Source organism: Sinocyclocheilus rhinocerous, unplaced genomic scaffold (assembly GCF_001515625.1).
Source record: "Sinocyclocheilus rhinocerous isolate Xijiao unplaced genomic scaffold, SAMN03320098_v1.1 scaffold779, whole genome shotgun sequence".
Classification (NCBI taxonomy): Eukaryota; Metazoa; Chordata; class Actinopteri; order Cypriniformes; family Cyprinidae; genus Sinocyclocheilus; species Sinocyclocheilus rhinocerous.
The window spans coordinates 1,357,557-1,370,611 of record NW_015652150.1 but is presented as its reverse complement, the minus strand read 5'-3'; the positions used below and the strand labels follow the sequence as shown (position 1 = coordinate 1,370,611).

General features: G+C 34.8%; 2 protein-coding genes across 2 annotated transcripts in view; both read left to right on the top strand.

Moving 5' to 3' along the window:
- The first annotated feature begins 6,914 nt into the window (after positions 1–6,914).
- Positions 6,915–10,818, top strand: LOC107713799 (CKLF-like MARVEL transmembrane domain-containing protein 6). The gene is made up of 4 exons (XM_016519412.1): positions 6,915–6,944; positions 8,691–8,867; positions 9,140–9,238; positions 9,333–10,818. Exons 1-4 carry the CDS (start codon positions 6,915–6,917, stop codon positions 9,492–9,494), a joined length of 468 nt encoding a protein of 155 aa, XP_016374898.1. The 3' UTR covers positions 9,495–10,818.
- A 1,013-nt stretch (positions 10,819–11,831) lies between these two features.
- The window catches only part of LOC107713817 (copine-4-like), a 47,430-nt gene continuing 46,206 nt past the window's right edge, over positions 11,832–13,055 (top strand). Inside the window, exon 1 of the mRNA XM_016519433.1 lies at positions 11,832–12,008. The gene's annotated coding sequence lies outside the window, so the exon portion shown is untranslated. The remainder of the gene's footprint in view (positions 12,009–13,055) is intronic.

The window sequence follows — 13,055 nt, the reverse complement described above, 5'->3', positions numbered from 1 at the left end:
ATACTTTGAAGAATGTTGGTAACCAAACAGCTTTAGTTTCCATTGACTTCCATTGTATTTTTTGACCATACAATGGAAGTCAATGGGAACCGAAATGTCATCGACATCATGGCCGCCACGCCAGAGCCTCGTCACATTTACATTTACATTTAATCATTTAGCAGATGCTTTTATCCAAAGCGACTTACAAATGAGTAAGTCGCTCAGCGCTGTCCAAACCGGAGGTCCTCCCTCTGTCAGCTGTACTGCCCATGATGGCGGTTGCCATCTTGTGTGTGCAGGCTTCACCTTGGTCACGTGCTCCGCTCTGGTCGCCTGCTCCACCGGCTCCTCCGTGGTGGTCATCTGCTTGCCGCCTGCCCTGGTGGTCTTCGGCTCTGCTCTGGCTTCCAGGCCTGCCATTGCTCCACGGTCCAGGTCCTCCACTGCTCCATAGACCAGGCTTGTTATTGCTCCACAGTCCAGGCTAGGGCTGAACGATTTTGGAAAATAATCTAATTGCGATTTTTTTTTACCAATATTGCGATTGCGTCGCCTGTCACGTGACCGTGTAATCGCAGCCTCTGCGATTGAAAAATCGAAATTTTTCATATCGCGATATTATCGCAAATGCAATTAATCGTTCAGCCCTAGTCCAGGTCCACCACTGCCACCCTTAGAGGGGGGAATATGTGACGTGGGCTTTGGTTTTTGTTTCATGTTCATTGTTTTCATATCTTTAATTTAGTTTTGTTTCTTTCATAGTCATGATTTCTGTCATGTCATGTGTTTCCCTTGCCCTCATGTGATCCTGCTATTGGTTCCTTTGTTCTATGTGTCATGTTCTGATTGGTTGTCTAGTTCATGTGTCTTGTTCTCATTGGTTGGATTGTGTCATGTGACCACCATTGTTTGATTTATATAGCCCTCATGTTCCCATTGTCCATTGCCTAGCTTTGTTCGTGTAATCCACTGTTTGGTTAGTTTGTTCATGTTTTTTGCCAAGCCAAGTCTTGTTCATTGTGTTTCTGCTCACTTTTGGTTTTAGGATGAAATATGACCTCGACAAGTTTTTGTGTATTATACTACGGTTTAGTCAGATTGACTTTAATGTAGCAAAATGATCAAAGTAAAATGAAGTTTATTAATCATGCTACCCATTCATATTTAAATGTTTAAGATATCTTGCAGAACTACTTAACACAGAGTGACTCACCATGCTCACTACTTATGGTTACAGGAAACCCCTGACCTCTATCAGGGGAGGTGCTTCCAAAAGAGAAAGAAGGAAATACAGTGACATATGCTAGATCACTTATGGGTTGTTTTAACTCTACTGCAGTGTGGAAGAGAATTAAATTCCTTGGGTATAAATGAAGCCATTATTTATGGAGGGAACGAGTGAAATGGAGCGAGCTGCCATACTAAAGAGATTCCATCCTAGTATTCCAGCTAATTTGGAAACATGACTCATGCACATCAGAACCCCTCCTTAAGGCTCTGTTTAGAGTACTGCTGAAGTAAATGGCACTTTAGTAACTGATTATGTTCACAAGCACAACACTGAAATGCCCAAACAAACAGGAAAAAGAGCTGACTGGGATGCAATAGAGGAAGAAATGTACTACATTTCTCACAGTTGTTGGTCATACTTTTCGGAAGTGCAATGGTGAAAAACAAACTGTGTGTTTTGTTTAAGAGAGCAACCATACATTTGTGTTGTGTTTTACTTTTTTCTTTTTCATTCATTCATTCATTCATTCATAATAATTTGTCATTTTAGTATTCCATTATATCATATAATAATTTATAATAATCATTAAAGCCATTTATATACTCATCACGTTGATTAGTCATTTATTGTTGTTTTTTTATATTATTTTTCCATTGTTGTTTAGTCTTATGATGTGTGATTTCAAGGGATGATTGTCTTTATGAGTAAGAGATAGGAGAATGTCTTCATTTCAAGGCTTTTAACATCACATGTTGTTGTGAAGCAGTGATTTTCCATTGCTGTGGTTTGCGATATAATAACACTTGTTGATTTTTGGGTGCCAGACATGATTTCCTGTTAACAGGATTTGGGTATTAGACAAATTTGCTGACTAGTTGTTCTGTTACCAGACAAAAAAACGGATATTTTCTGACAGGATCTGGCATCCTGGGCTGGATCTGATATTTCTGGCGTGGAGGCATGATCTAACACACATTAAACTTGATGTTATACCTCCAGAACATAACCTGCATATGCTGCACCATGTCATTGAATTAAATACAAGAACTTCTACAGCACTTTGTGGATTCTGGCGTGCGTGTTTGTTAGAATGAACGTATAGTCTGCACTCTTGTGGTCTGCTGCAGTCTTCAGTGCAGAGTTACATAATAACTCAGAGGTACATAATAATCATAATAAAAAAAAACTTATTATTTTATTAATAAAAATAAATTATTTAATAAATAAATAATTTAAAATAAAATAAATTATTTTATTTTAGCTGTAGTTGCCAGGACATCATTTCTCATTTTCATTTAGTTTAACTTTATGTAGGCTATAAAATAACTAAATCTAACTAAAACGAATATGTATAAAAACGAATAAAAACTGTGCATAATAATAATAAAAATGTCTAAAACACTCTAAATAAAATAACTAAAGCTTTAACTACAATGGAATTTAAATATGAAAGTGAAATAAAATCTCATTTAAAATATAAAGTATAAATATAAATTATACTAAAATAACACTGCTTCTGTGACACTTATTTATTTTTTTAAATAAGCCTTTATTAAATCTCTTCAAAACACAAACAGGCATTATAATTGTTGAACAAGTTCACAATGAGTCCAAGCAGCATATATTGAAAGATTATATATACAAACAAAACAATTACTTGCAAATAATAAATACAGAAATATCTAAAAACAAACTATGTATAAACTAAATTTAAGGGGGACTAATCAATACATACTGCAGTAATTTAGAGAGTTTTAAAATGTTCCGTTTTTCAGCTGCTTTAAGGATTCAAATCAAATTTTCAAATAATTTTTAAATGCCACAAAACTTGAAGCAACTTAAAACTTGAGTCGACAGGATCTGGCGTTCGGGCTGGATCTGATATTTCTGGCGTGGAGGCATGATCTAACACACATTAAACTTGATGTTATACCTCCAGAACATAACCTGCATATGCTGCACCATGTCATTGAATTAAATACAAGAACTTCTACAGCACTTTGTGGATTCTGGCGTGCGTGTTTGTTAGAATGAACGTATAGTCTGCACTCTTGTGGTCTGCTGCAGTCTTCAGTGCAGAGTTATTATCATTGATTAAAACTAAAACTAAAACCATAAAAACGTCACTTTAAGTAAAATTGATGTACATAATAATCACACACATTAAACTTGATGTTATACCTCCAGAACATAACCTGCATATGCTGCACCATGTCATTGAATTAAATACAAGAACTTCTACAGCACTTTGTGGATTCTGGCGTGCGTGTTTGTTAGAATGAACGTATAGTCTGCACTCTTGTGGTCTGCTGCAGTCTTCAGTGCAGAGTTACATAATAACTCAGAGGTACATAATAATCATAATAAAAAAAAACCTTAAACTTATTTTATTTTAGCTGTAGTTGCCAGGACATCATTTCTCATTTTCATTTAGTTTAACTTTATGTAGGCTATAAAATAACTAAATCTAACTAAAACGAATATGTATAAAAACGAATAAAAACTGTGCATAATAATAATAAAAATGTCTAAAACACTCTAAATAAAATAACTAAAGCTTTAACTACAATGGAATTTAAATATGAAAGTGAAATAAAATCTCATTTAAAATATAAAGTATAAATATAAATTATACTAAAATAACACTGCTTCTGTGACACTTATTTATTTTTTTAAATAAGCCTTTATTAAATCTCTTCAAAACACAAACAGGCATTATAATTGTTGAACAAGTCCACAATGAGTCCAAGCAGCATATATTGAAAGATTATATATACAAACAAAACAATTACTTGCAAATAATAAATACAGAAATATCTAAAAACAAACTATGTATAAACTAAATTTAAGGGGGACTAATCAATACATACTGCAGTAATTTAGAGAGTTTTAAAATGTTCCGTTTTTCAGCTGCTTTAAGGATTCAAATCAAATTTTCAAATAATTTTTAAATGCCACAAAACTTGAAGCAACTTAAAACTTGAGTAAGTCTGTGAAACTATGATTATAAATGTGGCATATAATGACTGACCTCTGGTGGTGGCACTGCAGGTCCAAGATGCCTTCATATTTCATTGTGGTCAAAAATACAGTAATTGTTCAACTCCCAGTTCAGCTGAATTTTTATTATTCCAAGATTAAAGAGCTGGTAACATTTGTCTAACTGGAATCACTGTCTCTTTAGTGAAAGAAATTGGCAGGATTCATTTGTAAACTTGTTCAGTTAACAGAATCACCCACTTATACTAATTCTTTCTTCTTTTCTACCAAAGTCTGCCCTGCGTACTAACTGGCAAACAGCAGTGTGTGATCATCTTAACACATGAACCACAGTGGACAAACTTCTCCAGCACGCAGAATAACAAAACGCTCAGTATATAATCAGGTAGATTTAGCTTTTTAAAACTTTTACAGTGACAAAGTATGTATAACAAATAATACAATAAGAGATGTAAAAGTACAATAGAGAAATAAAAAAATTGAAAAAAGTTAATAATTTGCATAATAATTGCTTAAAATAGATTAATTATTTTGAAGGGTGTGTGCATTATTACTGTTGATACGCTGAATTTCTTTGTATTGATGGTACAGTTTGATAAGATAAGAATGTGTGAGAGTCTCTGTGTACATTGGCATTTATTATTGACTCCAAACAGTAAGACAGTATAAAAACCATTACGCCTATGGGGAGTCCCTACAAGGATAGTGCACCAGACTGTGTGTGTGTGTATGCTGAGACACAAAATGCATTAAAATCTTCTGCCTTTCTCGCAGGATCAACTCTAGTTTGTAATATGTCTGGATATTTAGAGTTCATGTTCTTGGATTTGGGCCAAGTGTAATTGATGTGTATTTATGCAAAGTTAAAAAAAAAAAAAAACAGGGTTTCCACGCTGGACACAAATGTGACCGCATGTTTACATGTAACTTACTGTGATCATAATCTATTCGACATCTAAATAAATGAACAAAATAGCCTTAAAATAGGCTATTCTAATTTAGCATATGCACTTTTCTTTGTAGTAATGTAAAATGCTTAGCAACTTTTTTCTAAACCATTTAAACCAAAGTACATTTGGACATGGATTGAGTAAGAGGTCTTGTAGCTAAGTGGTTAGTCCGGTTTAAATACAGCACAAATCAAGTCAAGCTGGCATTATTGGAAAAGTGAGTGAGTTTCCATAAAAGTGTATAATGGTAAACAATAATGCTGACAGACAGTTCATTAACATGTAAAAGGTGGGGCTAAAATATGACTGCTGATGTTTTAGTGTTCATTAGAATACTGTGGTTTCTGTTATGAAGGATTCTGCTGAATGAATCAATCCACTGCCATGTCTCACACATCCTGATAATGCAAATGATGTTTAACAAGTCCTTGGGTGCCAGTGAGGGTAGCAACTTTTTTGTCTCCATTTAATAATGACAAGCTTATTTTCTAAACAAGCTTGGCCATTTCAGCTTTGCAGTCATATGCTGCTTGGTTGGTGCTCATGGGGCTTTTTGGACTGTTGGTACTAGGCTGTTGGTGTTTGAGTTCAAGTTAGAAATTCCCTCCATTTCCTTGGTATCTTCTATATGTGTCAAACTGATTTCTATAATTGATGACAAAGCAGAGCATGCATGCATGCATCCTTGTTCACTCGGGAATAAGTGTTGGCGTATCTACTGTTCGAGTGGCCATTTAGTAGATATTACTTGTGCTTTGCAAAGAGATGCAGTCAACTCCTATGAGGCGAGGTCTTGGTTCAGCATCATTCATTCACTGCAGTGTTTATGTTACTTAGCACACAATAAGCATTAAAATATCTTTTTAATCCCAAATACTGGCATGGGCTCGACAGGTTTGTGCTCCATTTCTTAAGATATGAGAAATGTGCTTTAATGGACGCAAGGAAATCTGACCATTTGATTTGATGAGTGACCTAGAAATGGTGCTGAATCCAATTTTTTTCAAAGTGTTTCTTTGTTTTAAAATAAAATCCAAAATACTTTTGGTTAATTTTCTGGGCTAAATTAGATTTTGAGTCCCTGATTCTCAGTGAAGTCTGAAATTTTCAGACTCCGTACGTACATATTTTCATCTTGATCTTTAGCTTTTAGCATCAATTCTCAGGTTGTCACTAATTGGTTGTCACTTTATTTTAAGTGTTTGAATTTGCAAGGTCACGGCTGAAAAGACCAAAGGGCATTGTCTGCTTGCATGTGACAAACTAAGTGATATCAGGTGTAAGAAATGACTGTCTGTGTCTGCCTTTAAACCGTAAATGCAGTTAGAGAGCAGATGCTAAATTCAATTACCCAATTCTTATCTTTCACAATATGTTGTGGCGAGTCAAAAGTTTAAATGACATTGAAATTGCATACTAAAAGCAAGAATCTTTTAAGTACAGGAAAGTACTCTTCAGAACACATTAAATTTAGCCAATAATTACCACATAGAGGTCAACATTGAGACAAATACACTCTTTATGAGTAAATGCCCCTACAGTCCAGGGCCTGGTCTCATGTTTATATATATATAATTTTTTAAATATATATTTTTATTTTTTTTAATGATTATGATTTTTTTATGTACTGATTTCTTCTGGATGCCCTTGAAATTCTCTTTTTTTAATTTCCTTTTGCACTTAGCCAGTGACATAATAACACTGGAACACCTTGGTACTTCCCCGATGAAACCTCATCTAGATCAATTGCCATGCTGAAGTTAGTTCTTAGAGGCCCTGCAGTGAGAAGAGTGTCTTTCCTCATCTACCTCCAAACCACTTTATCAAATTATTGCCCACAAACCGTAGCGTTTGTTTTTTGTGGTATATAAACCCAGTGCAGTGTACAGTATTAGTAATTTACCAGTGGGAGTTTGCAGCTGCTTTGGTTCAGTATAAAAAAAAGTCAGCAATTTTTTTTTCTCAGTTCTATCGGTAACACTTGATATTCTGTGTATTAAAAAAAAAAAAACTGTTTTCAGTTTCTTGAGTTTGTAAGACAGATTTTTTTTACTCTGGTTTTGTTCAGGAAATCAATCTACCCACAATGTATTCAGCAGAGCAGAGACGGTTGACCGCAATCAAGTGACTGTACTGTATTGTGAATAAATCCTTTGATTTTACTGTGGTCGGTTTATTCCAAAGTACAGATCAATTTTAGCACTTAAAAATAATTGAAAATCATTTTTATGCATGTTTTCCAGGAGTGAAGCTTTTTGTGTTTCGGTTTTAGACTGAAATCGTTTCTGTATGGTTTCATTTTACTTCACCATGCTTTGTTACATTTTAGGTCATTTCACTCATAAATGTCTAAAATAAGCCCCTTTTTGGGTGGTGAGCGGGCAGTGTCTTTATTCTGTTGAGTAGCAGCTGTGTTCTATCCGGCTTGTTTGGATGGAGGATTTCGAATGGATTCTGTGTGGTAGCGATAAGGTTGTGCTTCTTAAGCGACAATAACAATTGCATGTGAACCTGCCCTGTTCCTTCCTAGCAGTCAGGGCTGTCAGAGCTCAAAACAGACGTTATGAGTCAGACGAGTGGGCTAGTTTGTCATTTTGACATTGCTTCTCATGAAATTGTATTTTGTGTAAATGAGAACACTGTTACGATTTCCTCTTCCTCCATACTGCCAGTTACTACAGATTTTCCCATTTTGCCCTGAATCTGTTCTCTTTTTATCAGTTGAATATCAAATACCAACTATTTGTTATACGATTAATAAGATTTTAGTTTTATTATTATTATTATTATTTCCTATACTCTCTTCCCCTTTGTCATAGTGATTATGAATATAATTGTTATGTGTTTTATTAATGGTTTAAAAGAAACTAATTCATCACCAAGTCCAGAGTTTAATAGCAGAAATGTTATAGAAATATTCGTCACAACAAACAATGGAGTTATTTTGAAGGACTTCTCTATAAAGTATATTTGAGTAACTTTAATAGCACGAGTGCATCAGTTACAGTTTTTTTTTTTTTTTGCTAGTTTCAGTTCGCTAAAGGGAAATGGAGTGGAAAGTCTCCTGGTATTGATGTAACTGGTGTAATTTCACCCTTGGACTGGAAGACCTTATAATTGTGCACATGTGACTAAAACATAGAGTTCTGGATGATGAATATCAGGCTTGTGATGTTAAAGGAAACATGAATAATTAAACATAGTTTGCTTGGGTGTGTATGTGTTTTCCCCGAGTCAGTGTCCTGGGTAAATAGCTTATTCTCACCTTCGGGAATCCCCCTACCTGATGCTGCTGGTGTATTTACTTCACACCTGTTTTTCTCTCAGTTTCGAATTGTGACTGAGGATGAATGTGCTCTGACTAAGCAGCATTCATCACATTAAATACAATATTTTGTCACTTAGGAAACACCCAAATCATTCATATTGTCTTGTATACAGGATAGAGTTATCGAAATAAAAAAATAAGCTGATCCTGCCACCTAGTGGTTAATTAATGCACTTGGATTTAATTTGTGTCCCCTCAGCTCCTCTCGTTTGTGGCTTTTGTGATGGAGGAGGTCGTGTCCAACTGTTTGCACTGTGGTCCACTCTACTTTTTTGAATTTGTCAGTTGCTCAGCCTTCCTCTTCACGCTGTTGCTCCTCATCCTCCTGGCCACAGTGTTGCACCAGAGAATTGGAATTAACTGCTGGCCTACTCTGGTAAGTCAAAAAACACTGCTAATAATAATATAACATCACTATTATTATTAAATTTTTTACAATGTATAAATGTTAAATATAAAAAATATATATATATATTATATTAATAATTGTGTATAAAATGTAAAAGCCTGTAAACACAAATAAATTTTAGTTTCTATATTATGTTTTATATAAAAATATTTGACCGCTCCTGACCAGTCAGAATCACCTATTCCAGAGGATACAATTTTATCCAATTTACAGTTAAGCTACTTTTAATTTTTCCATAGGATTTTGGTTACACAACAGGCATGGCAATCCTGTTCCTCCTTGCCAGCATTGTGTTTGCGGCAGACAATGGTCAGACTGATCTGGAGCAGGGCGCAGTGGTATGTTGGCACTCGATTTGTGTTTTAGCTGATATGACAGCATAGCTGCTACTGACTGGCTAACTGGCATTTAACTGTCTTTCCTGTATTACAGGCGTTTGGCTTCCTGGCCACGGTGGCCTTCTTTATGGACGTTGGTTTGTTTGTGAAAAATCACGGTATTCCTTGCCGAAAGGGAAACAACCAACAAGCAGACGGCACACCCAGACCAGAGAGTGAGAAACTTAATTCTAATGGAACTGACTCAGTGAACTGAAGCTTTTACCAGCAGTTTGCTGACGTATTCAAAAGCTTTTTTCCCTTTTGTCAAACAATTTTTTTATACATGAGAAATGTTTTTACCCAAAGAAAAAAAAAGCATAATATTTCCATTTCGGTCAGTTACTAACTGGCATGTTGGACCAGTTTTATATTGTGCCTGAATTATTTTTATATTTTTCATAAGTCGTAATTTTACAAGCGAAGTAGACAACATTCTTACGATATCCTTTATAAAACAAACAAAAAATATTTTGGCCATACAGAGTATACATTTGTATGATTACACAAATTAAGTCATCCTATCCTTATTGGAGTGTATGAGCTGCGCAATTTTAGACCATTTATTCTTATGAATTAACAAGTACAAAAAGATGCACTGTATTTCATAAAGAAGTACTCATTCCTGATTGTTTTTATAGTTATATATGCTTTCCTGAAATAATATATTTTGGAGAAAAATCAGGATTTGATCATGTTGACATTAATGATTTATTAGTACCTGTTTTACAGCCCAGGAATATGAATATGATATCGGATAGGAGGCTTAAAAATCATGAAATATTTTCTTTTAACACTTGCACTGTATACACAAATGTCATTAAATCATTTTTACTGTAAAGATGTTTAGTGAATGTGGTGACGGCAAGATGAAGATGTTATGGCTCATGATGATCATGTTTCGCTGTGCAAAGGATGTCAGGGGTGTACAGTCATAGATTTTTTTTTATTTTTTATTATAACGTCATTTTTGTATTGTGTGGAACTAGAAGTGTTGTATATTTTCTTTTGTGCTTTATCTTGTTCCATGTGAGCCCAGATTGTGTTTTTTTGTGAGCGTGTTAATCTATGAACATGAAGCATTAAATCTAATGGAAGTTTAATACCCTTTCCAAACAGATATTTGTCTTTATTTGGAGGTATGTGCGTGTAGGCCCAAATTAGTTTGTTTAAATGCCCGTGGAGATGAACGGACTGCAAATTTTCTGAGACACTAATCTGCCTGACGCTTCCACCCTCCTGTGCTGTACAACTGACTGCTGCTTTCTTATGTTAATTAAACATTGTGTATATTTAAAATCCTGATATTGTGTTGATGCTTTGAAAATAGCCACTCTCTTATTATTCCTTCTTAAGATATGGATCAGTCATCTGGTTAGTTTTCATTTTTGTAAGGATTGTATGATTTTTCAAATGAAAAGACTAGTGGGTCTGTTTGAATACCAGCATTGTTTCTACAAAAAGTCACATGGAACATTTTACAGCACTGTTTTTGTAAACATCTCTGCATTCCAGTTAAACAATAAATAGCGGGCTCCGAATATCAGACTCCTGTTTTTGTGTAAAAATGTATTTGGAAAAATGCTTGTTAAGGCTTTGCAAACCAGTGATTAATAGCGGTGTATGTGATTCATTGGTTCAATCAAATGTGCAGCCTGGCTGAAGACATGCATCCTAAAAAAGGGAATAGTGATTTTTTAAAAAGATGAATTTATTTTGCCTTTAAAGACTGATGAGTACATTAATTTATGCTGCTATCATGCATGTTTGTACCTGTTTATGACCGGAGTAAATCTAAATGTAGCTCAAGTATATCGATGTTTATTTTACTTTGTAAAACATTTTTTTCCCTAAAGCTAACACTAGATGTCGCTGCCTGCAGTTACCATCTACCGATGACCGAATATTTGCCTTTGAAGATAATTTTCATTTAAGGTACGACAGGCATAAATTATGCTTTTGGTTGGATAACAATTTTGACTTTTTGCTTGATTTTACAGCCGTTTTTAGGTGACGATTTGCTAATGAAATAATGTTTTATAATAGAACTCTATTCAGTCTAAATTAGCGTATGGAGCCTTGCTGGTCAGCTTGGAAGTGTCCAAAAACCCATATAAAATCAGCCAGCTGACAGCAGGAACCATTTCTGATTCGCACATTTTATCATTACAGGCTCAATAGATGCATGCTTATTTACACGATTTGTTGGAAAAACAGCCTACGCTGATTTGGTGATCTGGTTTTAGAGCACTTTTTAGTTGGTCAGGCTTGGTAACCAGCTAAACCATTCGCGCACCGGCTAGGACACCAGTTTAGACTGGTTAAATCCTTTTTTTTTTTTTTGCTGGGATATTTAATAAGGTGATGCGTAATGTGCATATTTAAAAACGGAAATAGATAAATCCGCTAATTATTATAAAGACTTGTTTTTGTGTTTATATATGTCACGTTTTAATTATAGTTAAGGAGGAGCAGCAAAATCGAGTCTGTTTACCTGTAGTACCTCCCCTTAAAGTCCGCGTAACCGCTGAAAGAATCTTCCGTAGCGCGTGAAGGGGAGGTACCGGCGCGCGAGATGCACGCGCTGTACTTTACTTTCACTCATCTGCACAGCGGCTTGAGGATGGAGCTCAACTCCTTGTGTGGAGCGTATGTCTGCTCAGTGCTCTGTGTTTGATGACAAGCAGCCAAGCAACAATTTGCCTGGAATTATTTTTTATGTTCATTAAAGGTGAGTGAGACGCTCTCGCATCTCTCACTGCAGTAGCGCTCGCGAGCGCAGGTGCCTCACAGAGGCGCGCGCTTTTATTTGTACTTTAATCACTTTAAAGTAAAAGAGGATGTATGCTTCAGTAGCACCAATGTCTGACAGTCTGTTTATGAAGTTGTTAATATGTTATGTGTGTGTTTTTTTTTTGTGCGTTGCTTTGCTTACCGTTATAGTAATAGGCGTGTATGTTCTTTGTTTCATTTAAGTTTTAAGTAATTAATTTGAAGCTTGGATAAAATGTGTTGTAAGATTAACAAGAGAAAAATATGTAAGTAAATGTCCTTTATTAATTATTTAATAATTTAATTATTTGTTAAAATGCACAACTTGAACACAAAACGGGTATAAAACCAGTAAACAAAAATATTTACATTACAATAAGTCTATTTTGATTGAAAAGATGTTTATAGTAGGCTATACTTTTAAATGTACTCTAAGCTCTAAGTAACTTCTCTTTAACTTTCGTTTTAAAATTTTACCTAAAATTTGTCAAGATGTTTTATTGGCACACATCAGCCTTTATTTATAAAGACGCGATTCCTTCAGTGTCCAGATGGGGGTGAACAATTAAAGCAAGTGATGTGCATGAGAACTTTTATTTTACTTGCGCATGTCGCTAGACAGACTTTGTTTTACTTCTAAAATAGCTTTATGTTCACGAGATTTCTGGTATGGAAGCTAGAGAGAGGAAACGTTAACAGTATTAAGTAAATATTGTATGAAAGCATTGATGTGCAGGTCTGGTAGAACTTTACTGTAAAAATACAGTGACCATGTTAAAACCATTTTGGTGACTGTATGGCATTAAATGATATGAAGTTACTGTACTAAATGTAAAATGTGCTGGTAATAACACGCGGCATGATGAAAAGTCACATAATGACCTTAAAAATTGACCTTTTATTAAAAATGGACCCTTAATTAAAAACTGACATTTTCTGTAACTTATTACATCTAAAAATATTTAAAAAAAAAAAATATATATATTTCACAGTAACTTTACATGCA

Excerpts from the sequence above, each read along its gene's own strand:
- LOC107713799 (XM_016519412.1), top strand. The coding sequence starts at position 6,915 with ATGCTGAAGTTAGTTCTTAGAGGCCCTGCA. Across the intron at positions 6,945-8,690 it reads TAGTTCTTAGAGGCCCTGCA|CTCCTCTCGTTTGTGGCTTT; the intron begins GTGAGAAGAGTG and ends GTGTCCCCTCAG. Across the intron at positions 9,239-9,332 it reads ATCTGGAGCAGGGCGCAGTG|GCGTTTGGCTTCCTGGCCAC; the intron begins GTATGTTGGCAC and ends CCTGTATTACAG.